Below are 15,408 nucleotides of genomic sequence, written 5' to 3' on the forward strand. Positions count from 1 at the left end.
GTGTTGCCTTTTCAGCCCAGCAGTTGTCCTTGTTAATCCCACAAACAGAAGCTTGTCTTACCTCTTTCACAGCATCATCTATTTGCTTCAGCTCCTCATAGCGATCCCTGGATTCCCAAAGTGGTTGGAGCAATACTTCTTCAACCTCTGGGAAAAGCTAAAACAAAGCAAGAAAGGTAAACTGAAATTGCTTTCCAATAACTATGTGTTTCGAAATGAGAAAAATTCAGCATGCTAACTGTTATGTACTGAGCTGAATCCTAGAACAATAGGATTCAGAATCAGCGGGAGCTACCCAATCCAACTCCAGGTGGAAGTGAATCCGCCACCTGATTGGCCTGCTGGAGCAGCCAATCAGGCGGCTGGCAGAAGTGAATCTGCTACCTGATTGGCCTGTAGGAGCAGCCAATCAGGCTGCAGGCAGAAGTCAATCCACAATATAATTGGCCCACAGGTGTAGCCCTGAAGTAGCCAATCACACAAGGCCCATTGTGTAAATAATGTATATAAGCAGATGGTTTTGGGAAAAGAGCCATTCGTCTTCTCTTCTTCTCCTTGATGAATATGAGCTGAATAAAGAGCATGAAATTCACTCTCGACTCCGAGTATATTTCACTAACATCGTATAAATGAGTTATTAAAAGCCTGGAATGTTAGTAACCACACACACACTCCTATACAGGCTAATGGCAAGTTTTTCCTTGTGGTGGATTTGCAGCTGGGACTGGAAGACATAGCCTTCCATCCCTTCAAGTTGTATTTTACTTGTAAGCACCTATGAGATGATTGCTAATCACACTGGGTGTTTCTAAACAGTTGGTTTTTTTGTGGGTGGGTTTCAGTTGCATACCAGCAAATCCAGGTTGTGCAATTAAAGTGAATTTGGGACTCTTGCACCCCTCAAAAAAAACTATGAGAAAATGCACTTGATCCAAGGGCTTTTGAACAATCAACTTCTTTGACCTTACCTTTGTTACAGTTTCAAACATTGGGATAAGAACAAACTTCAGGAAGCCTATCTGTGCTGTAGGTTTGGTCACTTTGTCTCGGTCCATGAAAGGTGCCACCGGAAGGCCTTCGGACTTTTCCCGGTCACTCTAGGACAAAGTGTAGCAATGCATTAAGTAAATTCAAACCCATGGTCAATATTTATCCAATTTGGAATGATATAATTGTGATTATGTTTTGACCTGTTTATGCTGTATTATTTTAAAGATTTTTTAAAATATATTTGAAAGATGTGGTTGAAAGATTTTCAGACCCACAGAAATTTGGGGTGTTGGAGGAAAAGTGGGAGAGCGGCAGAGACAGCTTCTGGGGGTTCTCGACAGGGAAGATGATATGCACCATAAACACACTTATCTGGAAGTAAGGCCCATTGAACACAGTGTAGGATTGCTCTGCAAATGAATGAAGGGCAAACTGAACATTCTTTCATCTTTCGCTCTTTCTGCCATTATGCAATGGCTTTCTTGGCTATATTTTAAATTTCCCACACTGGGAACATGTTAAATCAAGAAATAATAGAACTGCCTTTTTGTGCTGCCTATCACGATCAAGCCTTACTTGGTGTGATGCCAACTGCCACAGCTTGTATATACACATCGTGTTGACAGATTTGAGAGGGCAAGTGGACTGCTACTTTTTCCCTGTTACTTCCTGCAGTCATCTCCAAATGAAATCCGGTAAGAAATGATAAACGATGTGGCACCATAAGGTGCTTTTTTCCAACACTAATGAGATTGTCCTTTTGAAATGATCACAGCGCTTTCTTTCTGTTCCTTTTTGCCTTTCTCTTTTAAAAAAACCCCCAGCTTTTCAGTTCTAATAGGCTTAGTCATGAATGGTTCAAAGTCACAGATATAAATAATCCAAACTTAATCTACATGGTGCTGCTTATTTAGCTGACTTTTTTCTACAAAGTCCTTGCCCCTGTTTGGTTTCGAAATGGTTTACATGCTGAGTTAACACCTAAAAACAGCCCTGTTAGAGAAAATAGGCAGGGATCTGGTAACATTTGCATTTCTGGGCTGTGATTGCCCTTTTAGGCTACAAATTACAGTCAATTACAGTCACTTTTATTCAAAGTACATCATCAGAATGACACACTTTCAAGACCCTGCTGAGAAAGGGTCTTTCATCTTGGTGGACCTAGAAAGTCAGGCATTGTTACTGGATAACGTTTAGCTCTTGTTGTATTGAAACATGAAATACTATGGCAGTTCCACTGGGTGTACCCTTACCTGCATAAAATACTCCTCTAATAAGCAGTCTACCCAGGGCTCTGCCACTTCCATTGGGCGAACTTCATTGGAGATATCGCAGCATTTGATCAGGACCATCTTTAGCTGAAAGGAGGAGAGCATTTTACAGGGTGGTAAGAAATCTGTCATGTTTACCTGCACTTATTACCAGGCAGTGTTTCCTTCATTTCGCAGTGAGATGTCAGCACTGAAAATAAGGGCACCTCCAGCCTGGCGTTAGGCTGTGATTATACACAGCAATAAGCTGTTCTTGCTATTAAAGTGCATTTGTACTGTATTTGTGCTGAACTTTCAGCTCCTACTCCTGCTACATGACATGTCCTGTGACACGCCCACATTGGTGCCTCCACACTGGCATTGTTTGACTCAGGCTGTTGTTCCTGACCCCCCCTTTGCCCCCCCTTAACATCTGAAAACAGAGAATATTGTCTTACCTGGGTCACATGCTCCTCATTTGAATAATCAAACTTGTCCAGTATTTCTTTGAAAGCGTCCAAAATTTCAGCGTGCCTTGCCATGTCTGTTGCTAGGATTAATGTAATCATCCCCTATGCGAAAAAAAAAACCAACCAACAATATTGTAAGACATTTATATTTCTTGAGGTAGAAATGCCACTACTTCACCTATGCCCCCCCCCCACTCCAACAATTTACCCATTTAACAGTTTTGTACCAAGTTCTCACACTTCTTTTTGGACTCTGGGAAGATGCTGGGTGGGGAGCAGGAGAAAACTCTGAGATAAAAGCCAAGCTGCACAATTGTTTTGTCTTTTGGAAAGGAGAGACACACTGAGAAGCCTCAGTTCAGATGTTCTCTAGAACTGTTCTTAGCCATGCAATGGGATACCTGTGGGCTTAAATTGTCAAGCTTTTAAGTTTTATTCCCCACAGCTAATAGCTGCTGTGTGTGTTCTAGATTGGGGCCAAGGTGCAAGGAGGGAGAGATAAGGCCTTCCTTACTATGCCCCTGATTCAGAATTGGGAGTCCCAAGGTTGCTTTTACAAAAATGAAAACATTTTGTGTTTAAAACCAAGAGCTGCTGCAACATGGGCTGCAACATTGAAAAAACATATTAGTGTTCTTAGGCAATTTGATCAAGGCACATTGGTGGGGAAAGACATTTATTTTATTTATAGGTAAAAGGTAAAGGACACCTGGACAGTTAAGTCCCGTCAAAGGCAATTATAGGGTGTAGCACTCATCTTGCTTCAGGCCGAGGGAGCTGGTGTTTGTCCATAGACAGTTTTTTTGGTCATGTGGCTAACATGACTAAACCACTTCTACCGTAACGGGACACTGTGACGGAAACCAGCATGGAAATGCCGTTTACCTTCCAGCTGCAGTGGTACCTATTTATCTGCTTGCACTGGTGTGCTTTCAAATGCCTAGGTTGGTAGAAGCTGGGAGAAAGCAATGGGAAAGCACCCTGTCGCACAGATTCAAACTGCTCACCTTCCAATCAGCAAGCCGAAGAGGCTCAATGATTTAGACCACAGTGCTACCCGCGTCCTTTATTTTATTTATATCCTGCCCTTCAACAGGTTCTCAGAGCTTTACAAAAAGTTAAAGTACTTTTTTTAAAGAATCAAAACAAGAACACCAGAATACCACAATATAAAAGAGCAATTTGTGACCATGATACGGGAGATGCTTATTTCACCAGGTTTGGCTTATTTTCTCAAACCACAACCAATACTTAATTTCTAAAATAAGAGATGTTGAGGTTTAAGACTGCCTTTCAATTTGACCTAATTATAGATTTTGGGGGTCTGGTTGTAAAGGTTTTGAATGGTGGCAATCACTCTGGACAAGCTCATAGGCACTCTATACACTGTACTTCACGTTTGCTCCACATGTCTCATGATCGAACCCAGGCATTTCATTAATAATAGCAGGTGCTCTCTGACAATACTGTAATGCACATTGACAGGAACTTTGCCACAGCTTTCTGACCCATACCTGCCTAATCCGTTTGAACTGTTCCTTATCAACGTGGGACAAAATGTTGCATTCTGGCTGCGCAAGGATCTGGAAAGCCACTGCACAGTGATGGTTCTCCAGCGGGGAAATGTCATTGTAGCGCACAGCAAGCTCCGTCCGTGCATTAATTTGGTACCTAGTGTGAAGGAAACACATAGAAAGAAATACACAAGCAGCCCAAAGTGAAGGTTCTCATCTGTAGTTTGAAGGCAATTTGAAATTTGTGGGATTCTGAACTCCTAGATGTGAGAGCGTCTCCCACATCCAAATGAAGTCTTTTTTTAAAAAATGAGACAAATTCCAGAGGTATAGTCATATTAGTCTGTTCTTGTAACAAATTTTTGTGTGTGACAGGCCCAAACTCACAAATTACACTACCCTGGGGAGGACCGAACCACTTCCTGCTAGTACTGAACTTTACATTCGTAATCATTCTTTTCACACACAAAAAGGATACATACGTGTTGTTATATCCTGGGTGATCCAGATCATGACACACTGATGCAGTCATTAGTATTAAGATATCCATTTGAGAAAGCTTTACCTAAGCAGGAAGAAGAAGAAAACGCAGCTTCATAAATTCAAACAGCTTTTATAATAAAGAAATAATATCTAACATTTCAAAATGTGCGGTTCTAACTAGGGTTCAGCACACAGTTTAATAACTGCATGCATTGCAACTTAGACTAAATCTATAATGACGACAACAGTGAAGTCTTCAACCCTGCCTCTGATGAATAATTAACAACAGGATGGAATAGAAAAATGGGAGTTTGCACAATAGTGGATTAATTTAATGTCAAAGGTTTCTCATCTTGTAAGAAATTATGCCAAGATTTGTGTTAATTATAAAAAGCTATTTATTTGGGCATTTCATGCACTACTTGAGCTTGGAAGAGAAGTGTGAAGAATAATGGCTTAGGGTCTATTCTTTGCTTGGGATAACAACCAGGGCCTACTTGAATAAATAATGCCAGTTGATTTTAGCCATAGACTGCTTTTGGTTGTCTTGATTATAGTCCACTTAATCTGTCTATGAAAATTTGACCTCCACCCAGCAGAGGTAAGAACCCAAATATTGCTTATATTAGCAAGGGTCAGTTTCCTAATATTGTGTCCCATGGGGCAGGGAGGGGAAAGACTACCCACAGTCAAGCTGTTCAGGTTTGGATCGTCACTAGCTAGACACCATTGCCAGTTTTGCTGTACAGGGGAGGACGACATGAAGGCCAAAGTTCCTTGCCTTTACCTTCCTACCAACTTCAGCAAGGGCAGAAGTATCGCCTTGGTATCCCTTCCTCCGACTTAGGTGCAAGAAGAAGTTAAGGCACTTTGTCCACACTGAAGCTGGATGGAAGAGGAAGCCAAGATAGATAAGTTAAATATGCCGTATAGTATTGTCATTTCTAAAAAGCAGCTGCAGGGAGCCCTGATTCCGAGGTGGACAGTGCAATGGGATCGATTATGCTATTTGCCTTGGGAGTTAACAGCTATGGGCACAAGCAGCGGCTAGGGGGCGGTGCTCATTGGGGAAAATGGCACAGGGCAGGACTTCATCCCCCTCTCCCATGCCATGGTTCTGATCTGGATCAGGGTCCACTACTGCTGCCATTTAAAAATCTCTCTCTCTCTCTCTCTCTCTCTCTCTCTCTCTCTCTCTCCATACAATGCAATCATGCATTTGGGGTCTCATCGTTAAATCCGTGGTTCCCAAGGTGGGGCACATGCCCCACAGGGGGGCAATCTGATTTTTAAGGGGGGCGATTTGAGAACGATAGTGAATGGCCTTTTAGGTTTCCTCCACGTGAATAGGAGTTCACAGGGGATGGGCATCAGGATTTAAGAGATGCTTAAGTGGGGCATGGCCAAAAAAAGGTTGGGAACCACTGAGTTAAATGTATTTCAAACCTGGTGGGGGCTTCACTATGGGGTGGAGCCCAATCAGAATTATGCTGTGGGCCTACAACCTCTCATGGAGCATTCCATGTTTACATATTCAGGAACTCCTGCACTTGCCAAGATTTCTATCTATGTTTCAGTTTATAGAATTGTAGGGTGGAAGGGACCATGGAGGCCATCTGGTCCAACCCCTGCAATGCAGGAATCTTTTGCCCAAAGTGGGGCTCGAACCCATGACCCTGAAATTAAGAGTCCCATGCTCTACCTATCGAGCTATCCTAACTCATTTCATTCACCCTTTGGTTCTCTTCTCAAATGCAAACAGATTAAAAATGGTAGCTTCCCTGGCGCAACTACATGTCTTTCAATAATCAACAACCATCACTTCTGGATAAAATACGTTATTACAGGCAGAAGTCTATTGATTTCACAATGCGTGGGGGGGAACTCAAGAGAGAGATAGCCAATGCAGCCAGAGAAAGACACACCTGGAGACTGCAGAGAGTGATCATGCTGTACATCATCTGGGTAACACAGAAGCAATGTCGGAAATTATGGAATGGATTGTTTCTGTAATTGTCATGTATACACAGCTGAAAACAAAAAGGGAGAAATTTATAAAGAAATTTGGCATTTAATCTCAGTTTTGGACACTCCCCCTCGCATTGGCACTGTGACCTCCACCATGTAGTTAAAGAGTTAAAATATTGATGAAAAGACCAAGTTGTGTTCTCGTTTTGTTCCTTTCCATGATATTGTGTGTCAAGGCCCCAAGGTCTCCCCCATTTGCTGAATAATGAAACACATGGGCACCAGTATTTTAGGTTAATGGGTGAATTTAGGCCACAACTTTATTGGTTACAGAACAACGGGGGTGGAGACGCTCCTTCAGGTATACAGGACCGAGGCCGTTTACTGCTTTAAAGGTCAGCACCAACCCTTTGAATTGTGCTCGGAAATGTACTGGGAGCCAATGTAGGCCTTTCAGGACCGGCGTTATATGGTCTCAGCAGCCACTCCCAGTCACCAGTCTAGCTGCCACATTCTGGATTAGTTGTAGTTTCTGAGTCATCTTCAAAGGTAGCGCAATGCAGTAGTCCAAGCAGGACATAACCAGAGCATGCACCACTCTGGTGAGACAGGGCGCAGGCAAAGTTGCCCATTAGGTACTATAATTGTTGAATGATTTTTCAGCTCATTTGGATGTTGTTGTGAATGCAAGCTAATTTTAATTAATGGATACAGCTCAAAGCAAAAGTGATGCAAATTGATGTGAGAAATGGAATGGCTTATGAGACAACTCAGGTAAAGAAGTCATACTTTTGATGATAAAGTTCTTGTTGTTATTACTGTTGACACTAATGATAAATGTTGCCACTTGACACCAGGCATTTTAATTTGGATACAACTGTTTATTGGGTTGCTTATTTAAGTTTTTTGTTTAAAGAAGGAATTGACTGATGTCAGTATTGGATGGTGTTAGAATGGCAATCCTTTTATTCTAAGAATAATATGTATTCTATATACTTTATGTGTTAGACATGTGTTCGTTATACTCTGCTTACACATTTTAAAAAATCTTTGAATATATGAGACCACGTGCACATTTTTTAAAAAATCACAAATATTTTAAATCCCATACAAGTTGCTCTTTAAATCTTACCAGCCATCGCTTCAATGTGATAGGGTTGATGTTAAAGTCTTTCACTAATCCTAAATCATGATACATATGTTCTAAACAACTCAGCATCTGCAGGAGAAAAGAAAGAATTCTCCTATTATTACATTATTTTCACTAGTGTACATCACAAACACATCAGACACTTAAGTCTGTGACTTAAAAGCACTGCTGAATTCATCTAGAATGCTGAATTTAGAAATGGGATGCTTAATTTCTGAGGCCAAAAATTGAGGTTTAAAAACATAATGATACATTGTTCACCCAAAGCCTTTAGGAATGAAATCTAACCATTACAGAGGATACAATCCCATATCTATAAAAAAAACTGAGGCAAAACTATTTCTTGTTTTTAATGGAAGAGAATAATAGAATTTGGCCACCTCATGAGAAGAGAAGACTCCCTGGAAAAGACCCTGATGTTGGGAAAGATTGAGGGCACAAGGAGAAGGGGACGACAGAGGACGAGATGGTTGGACAGTGTTCTCGAAGCTACGAACATGAGTCTGACCAAACTGTGGGAGGCAATGCAAGACAGGAGTGCCTGGCGTGCTATGGTCCATGGGGTCACAAAGAGTCAGACACGACTAAACAACTAAACAACAACAACATATGGAAGGGACCATGAAAGTCAACTTGTCTAACCCCCCTGCAATGCAGAAATCTTTTGCCCAAGATGGCAAAACCCACAACCTTGAGGTTAAGAGTCTCATGCTCTGCATACTGAGCAATTCCTATTTTAGCTTCATTTGTGACTGAAGGACCAAGATTCCCAACCCAATCACTTGCTGCACGAAATAAAAACCTATAATTCATTTTGCTCATTAATCCATTGCAAATCCTATGAAGACTTTGAATCATACTCAGTAAGTCAGGCATGGTGAACCTTTGGGCCTCCAGATATTGCTGAACTACAATTCCCACCATCCCTAGGCATTGCCCATGCTTGCTAGGGCTGATGAGAGTTGTAGTTCAGCAATGTCTGGAGGGCGAAAGTTTCTCTGCAACTGCTCTAAGTACAAAGAAGAACAGTAGCAGAGATCATAGCAGTTGGCAACAAGCATTCTAAGCCAAGCATTGCCTAATACTTGGGTGTCATCCTGTCGTTTCTTTAACCTTGCATTCTCCATGCAGCAAACATAGCTGTGTAGCTGCACAGACCAGCAGATACAGAAGGAAAAAAACTATTTTAAGACAACAAACATAGGCCCTGTCTTTCTTTTTTCAGTGCTGAATTCTGGTCAGCCAGCATTTGAGCCGAAAGTACACCTCCTTCCCTGCAGTCCATCACAGGCAACACTACTATATTTTTATCCTTAGGAGGGCCAGAGGGAGGTAGAATGCAAAGGGCTAATTCTTAAGGCACTTTACGGAAGACTGTTGTGTTCTTGCTTTGCACTGTAATGATGCAACAGGGCTGTGATCTATAACACTATTAAAAATGCACCACACAAACCTGGGAAAGTGGTAATGTGAATTGAAACACCTCATATAAACTTCAGATAAACAAAAAGGTGAACCTATCTAAATGAGGCTGTGACACTGTTCACCTAATGGCTTATGCAATTGCTCCTGAGCATAAAGATGACATATGTTGTGTTACTAGCAACTTGTATCTAATTACTGTATGTGATTTGCTGTCTGTGCCACCAATAAGACAATCTAGTAAAACGGTTTTTCTGTTTTCTATGTTTGTATCTAAAAATCCACATGCAATTGTGTCCCTTCCCCCAACTATTTTGGAAAAGATGTCATAAAAAAGAGAGACAGCTTTGTTTAACTAAAATTGTCACAGGAGAATTGTCACAGCAAACTGATCCTCCTGCAAACTCATCACAATTAGAAAAACATGAACGATTATGATGAAGCTGCTACATCAGTTTTGGAGAGCTTAAAAATAAAAATATGTTGCACATTCCACTTTTCCATGAGTTGTTTGCATTCTGATGATCAACCAGCATAGCTCTTTTTGTAAATTTATCACAGAGTCATTCTGGTTAGAAACACAGCAACAAATAAGGCAAACGGCACTAATCTAGCAAGCCTTAAAAATGAAACACAGTGAAAAGAATATACAGACTTTTCATTTTCATTGATTTCCTGAAGCCAACTTTTTATTCAAATTAGTACAAATCAGATTTCCCCTTTCATTTGCAAAGTGAGTCACTTTTTTGTAGTCCATAATTAGCTAGAGAAAGGCTTTTGGGTGAAAAGACATTCTCAAAACCAAGTATACTTCAAAGTACAAATGATAATGGGAAAGACCTCTGTTATAGAATTCTTAGTTGAACCACATTAAGGTAAAAAAACCTGATTGGATTAGTAAATTGTGCTTTTTGCTTATCTGCTGTCTGAAGAAATTTCTGCTTTACCTATTTTTTATTATGTGAATGGACCTGGTTTTGAGATACAGTAGGTGTCTACTCACATTATGGTACTTTTAACATGCTCTGCTGCTCTGATTAGTTCCAGTGCTTAGCATCTTTTAGGTTGCATTTATTTATAGAATAAGCCTTCTTAGAGTTTTCATTTCTTTGAAGAGCATTTTGTATTTATCTGTACATTTTCATTCCAGTATCTGTAACAACCATGTCTTGGTTCCAGTTCTCAAATTCTCATAAGAGTTCCACAGAACAAACATTTACAGAACAAGGGGTCAGGAATCTGTCTCCATGGGGTAGCATTACCTCATTGGGCTCCCATAGCCAGACGTCAAAGGTCGGTTTCCTAAGAGCTTCTATGGTCTCCTGAGAAAGCATGTACTGCAGAGAAAATGAGGCATTGTTATGAAATACTATTCTCAACAACACCCACTTCGTATTTTCTCTTGTGGGCCACCCATCTTCATGACTCAGCTCAAGAAATTCAATAAGCAAGTAACTTACCCCCTGTGTGGGATTTCATTTGAACCAGAGCTAACTGAGAGTGCAGTTCAGGCAACAATCCCCAAATACATGAATTATAACAGTGTCTTTGCGGTTTTGCACTGTCTAGCCCAGGGGCTTTTAATTTCATGACAGCAGTCACAAAATTAAAAGACGCCTGCTTCTTGGGAGAAAAGCAATGACAAACCTAGACAGCATCTTAAAAAGCAGAGACATCACATTGCCGACAAAGGTCTGTATAGTTAAAGCTATGGTTTTCCCAGTAGTGATGTATGGAAGTGAGAGCTGGACCATAAAGAAGGCTGAACGCCGAAGAATTGATCCTTTTGAATTATGGTGCTGGAGGAGACTCTTGAGCAGGGGTCAGCAAACTTTTTCAGCAGGGGGCTGGTACACTGTCCCTCAGACCTTGTGGGGGGCCGGATTATATTTTGAAAAAAAAATATGAACAAATCCCTATGCCCCACAAATAACCCAGAGATGCATTTTAAATAAAAGGACACATTCTACTCATGTAAAAACACCAGGCAGGCCCCATAAATAATCCAGAGATGCATTTTAATAAAAGGACACATTCTACTCATGTAAAAACATGCTGATTCCCGGACCGTCCACGGGCCGGATTTAGAAGGCGATTGGGCCACATCCGGCCCCCGGGCCTTAGTTTGGGGACCCCTGCTCTTGAGAGTCCCATGGACTGCAAGAAGATCAAACCTATCCATTCTGAAGGAAATCAGCCCTGAGTGCTCACTGGAAGGACAGATCCTGAAGCTGAGGCTCCAATACTTTGGCCACCTCATGAGAAGAGAAGACTTGCTGGAAAAGACCCTGATGTTGGGAAAGATTGAGGGCACTAGGAGAAGGGGACGGCAGAGGACGAGATGGCTGGACAGTGTTCTCGAAGCTACCAACATGAGTCTGACCAAATTGCGGGAGGCAGTGGAAGACAGGAGTGCCTGGCGTACTGAGGTCCATGGGGGTCACGAAGAGTCAGACACGACTAAATGACTAAACAACAACAACAACAACAATGCCAGGGGCTTAGTGTGGGGGCCACAGGGGGTGCTATGGTTCCAGGTGCACATTTTTTGTGGGGGCATGAACCAGATGTCCAAGCACAGCCTAGTCCAGGGCTCATCTCCATCCACCAAGGGCTGTGTCAGCTGGGCAGTATGACCCCACTTTGCTCCAGTGGGGGTGGGGTTGTTCTGGTGGCAGCGAGGGTTGGGCTGGCCCCCGCACCTGGCACACAAACCGTACACACCCGCACTCACTCTAGGCACTGACAACCGACACTGCACCCTTGGTCCTTCCCCTCACCATGAAGTAACTACAAGGAGCTTGAAAAATATAGTATTAGGGCCAAGCGAGATGTGATGCTAAATGTTACTTTCAAGTTCCTCAGTTCTTAAAATAGCAAGTGTGTGTCTCCTTACCACTTTGAAGTATGGCGAAACGTACCCCATTGATCATCTATCAGCCCAGACATACTATTTGGAATAGGAACTCAACATATATTTTTTTAAAAAAAATCAATCAATCAATCAATCAATCAATCAGGGAACCTTCTTTCATAGATATGTGACTTGTAATTGATTTGTCCCTTTAAAGTGTTTGTGGGAGGGGGTGATGGGAAAGTTTTGGTTTTTTTATGTTTTATTCTGCATTTTATGCTGCGAAAAGACATAAAATCTTTGAATGGAATGAAAGGCAACATACAAATTTAATTAATAATAACAATAACAATAACAATAGAATAATAATTTGTTGATTTAAATATTTTATATAAGCATGGAAGCAATGGAATCTAACCATCACCCGTAGCAAAGTAAATGGAAACTTTAATAAGAGATTTTCTGGAGAAAATCTAGGAAGCATTTGAGTAGAAAATGTTCTCATAATAAACAAGGGATGGAAAGGATATTTTTAACTAACATGATTATCTGCTCTGTAAAACAGAATTTTGAACTTTTATGTGTTGCAGTTTACCTTGGGATAGGATGGAACATCCCTTCGGGGCACCAGCCTCTTGCTCTCATCCAGGAAGCTGTATTTACAGGGGCAGTTGGTCCTGTGTACAAAACAAAATCCCTCTTTACCTTTCCTCCCCAAGTAAATATGGATAAACTAGTTCCTTTGACGTCTACTATCACGTGAGATCAATTTTCAATACCAACCAACCAAACAGTTTTCACCTTTGGATCCACAAAGCAAAATCAGAAATGCTGCAGCCGTGCAAAATACTATTATACTGTATTTGAAACCATGGGACACAATCTAGAGAAAGCTGGCCGTTTCCACACATTACACTAAAACTCTGGATCAACCGCGTCTTCTCCTGTAATGTCGTATTTGAAGGGAATTTGCACATCCATTCATAAGGGATCAAAGCTCTTGGGAGATGTTTCTACCAGGTATTTTCAGACATGAAAATGCTCTTTAAGCATAAAAGGAAAAACATGGTCAACCCATACTGAACATGCAGGAACTCATTTTTTAATGTTGTTATGTGAAAAAAGCAAAACCATAAAATACCATAATAATCAAGAGATGTATACAATGGAGGAGCTTCAAGCTCTGGTGGGGTGGTGGTGGAGAGCAGGCAGGGGCGCGGTGTGCATCCTGGGGGTGTGGCACGTCGCCTGTAGGGGCATGGCGCTCAGCACGGGGGGGGGGGGCAGCTGTGATGGCACCCCAGCAGGATCGTGCCGCCGGGGGCTGTGCGCTCCCCCTGCACCCGTTCCTCCGCCAGTGGACATTATAGCGCATTCTGCACAAACCTATGCACTTCTACTCGAAAATAAGTTTGACTGAGTTCAGTAGGACTTATTCCCTAATATAACAACGAGGAGTCTCAGGTCAAGGGGCCAAATGTGACACTACAGGTCTCTAGCCCTTTGAACTTTTCCCAGGCCACACCCCTTCCCCTTAGGCCACACCCCTCACCAGCCCTGCTCCAGTCCCTCGTGGTGCTTTTGCCTGGCAGGAATGCACAGTATCTCTGAACGGTGACAATGCCTCTTGCAAGTCCAGATAGAGGACACAGAGATGGTGCTGTGTGTGTAGAAACCCAGAGAACAAATGATATTACTCTTACTTTTCTATAGTAGGCTACATTCCAGTAAGTAGGCTAAATTTCAGCCACTTAAAAGTTAAAGTGGCTGAAATTTAGCCTACTGGAATGTAGTTTACTATAGAAAAGTAAGAGTAATATCATTTGTTCTCTGGGTTTCCTGACTTTTTGCTGAATTATGAGACTGAAATTCTATAAGGCACAGCTTTCCAATCACCACATCTCAAACCTGAGGGACAGGGAGCTATACAGCTCAAATTTCTGCCTGTCATGTGCCCCTTGAAGGCATACTAGGCCTGTTTAGAACCTAGTTGGCAGTTGGCAACTTTGTCATCTTCTGTTGGTTAGGGCTAGGCATGGAGACAACTGTCAATTTCAGTTTCTCAAAGTTTCTCATTTTTCCACATCAGTTTCTTTTTTAAGTCCTCATTAGAATCTCAGTATTTCAGTGTGAATTTCTTCTAATATGTATGTTTTTGTATGCAATTTTGCATTAATATTCTCATGTATGCAAAGGACTTTCCCGCAATGTAATGCATTTTGTATGCTATTTACACTAATATATGCACCATATGCCCTTTAAAGTAATCATATTTTTTTTATAAAAAAACCAACAACTTTACCCTAGTATATGCATATATGGATTTTTGGCTGGAGAACTGCAATGCAAAATTTGGAGAAGTGTTGAATCCAAAGGATGGCTGTGTTTTGGTTTGAATATTGCTTCAAAAATAGTGAATTACTGTAGGTTCACCTTTAAATGCAAACTGAATCATATTTCTCTCCCTTCCCCAATTAGAGCGCAGATGCATTAAAGAAAACAGAGAGAGCATTGGAACAAGAGAATCCAAAATAGAAAAACGAATGCTCAGCATTGTGTATCGGAAGTCTTTCAGTCCAACTCTTGGTACGAGTATTTGCTTAGCAGCTCAAGGATCAAGACCCTTCTGCAGTAAGTCAACATTGGCTTATGCCGTCACTTCAAACAGCTGGAGCCATGTTGCCTAGGAAACTCAAAGCTACTTGTAATTTTAATCACTAAATTCTACGGAGGTCTTCCTTCAGGACGAAGGCCACACACACAGAGCACATGCTTTTCTTTTCATGCAACGGAATAAATGAAAGGCCCCCAGCAATCTGGAGTATACTGACAAGGTTTGTTGCAATGTCTCAGGCCCAGCTGTTAATGCAAAAGCCATCTGCTTAGGCTGGAAATGGCAGTGGGTGGGATACAGTGCAAACTTTAGAAGTTGTGATGTTTTAAGAATGTGGTCTTAGCTGTGAAGGTGGGGAGCTGAGAGGAGAATATGGCCAGTGTTTTACACTGACCTTTGTGAAACGGGAAGAAAATATGGAGTGTGGAAGTGGGTGTAAAGTGAATGCCATTTAGAGGGGCATAGGCCAACACCTTCTCCTGAAAGCAAAATTATACCTGCTGTCAGACACAGCATCATTTTTTCTTTTCTTAAGCAAAAGGCCCAGTGGGGTGAGGAAGCGAACATGCCGTACGACAAATGTGTGCACTTTGGCTTATTCATCCCCTCAAAGCTTCAAGAAGGTTGGTGGAGTACAAGTTGAACCAGTAGAATCTGAGCTGAAATTACGCTCCACTTGACAGGTAATAATTA

At 41.6% G+C, this 15,408-nt stretch overlaps 1 protein-coding gene across 3 annotated transcripts in view; it reads right to left on the bottom strand.

Moving 5' to 3' along the window:
• The window catches only part of PDE9A (phosphodiesterase 9A), a 68,469-nt gene that overhangs the window by 2,316 nt on the left and 50,745 nt on the right, over window positions 1-15,408 (bottom strand). For all 3 annotated transcript variants that reach the window (XM_088667850.1, XM_088667849.1, XM_035115834.3), the window contains 10 exons: window positions 12,697-12,778; window positions 10,510-10,584; window positions 7,808-7,894; window positions 6,633-6,737; window positions 4,707-4,789; window positions 4,225-4,381; window positions 2,699-2,812; window positions 2,244-2,348; window positions 969-1,097; window positions 62-157 (listed from right to left, as the gene is read on the bottom strand). In XM_088667850.1, coding sequence (XP_088523976.1) covers window positions 62-157; window positions 969-1,097; window positions 2,244-2,348; window positions 2,699-2,812; window positions 4,225-4,381; window positions 4,707-4,789; window positions 6,633-6,737; window positions 7,808-7,894; window positions 10,510-10,584; window positions 12,697-12,778 — 1,033 coding nt within the window. The remainder of the gene's footprint in view (window positions 1-61; window positions 158-968; window positions 1,098-2,243; window positions 2,349-2,698; window positions 2,813-4,224; window positions 4,382-4,706; window positions 4,790-6,632; window positions 6,738-7,807; window positions 7,895-10,509; window positions 10,585-12,696; window positions 12,779-15,408) is intronic.

This window comes from Zootoca vivipara, chromosome 4, assembly GCF_965207765.1.
Source record: "Zootoca vivipara chromosome 4, rZooViv2.hap1.1, whole genome shotgun sequence".
Classification (NCBI taxonomy): Eukaryota; Metazoa; Chordata; class Lepidosauria; order Squamata; family Lacertidae; genus Zootoca; species Zootoca vivipara.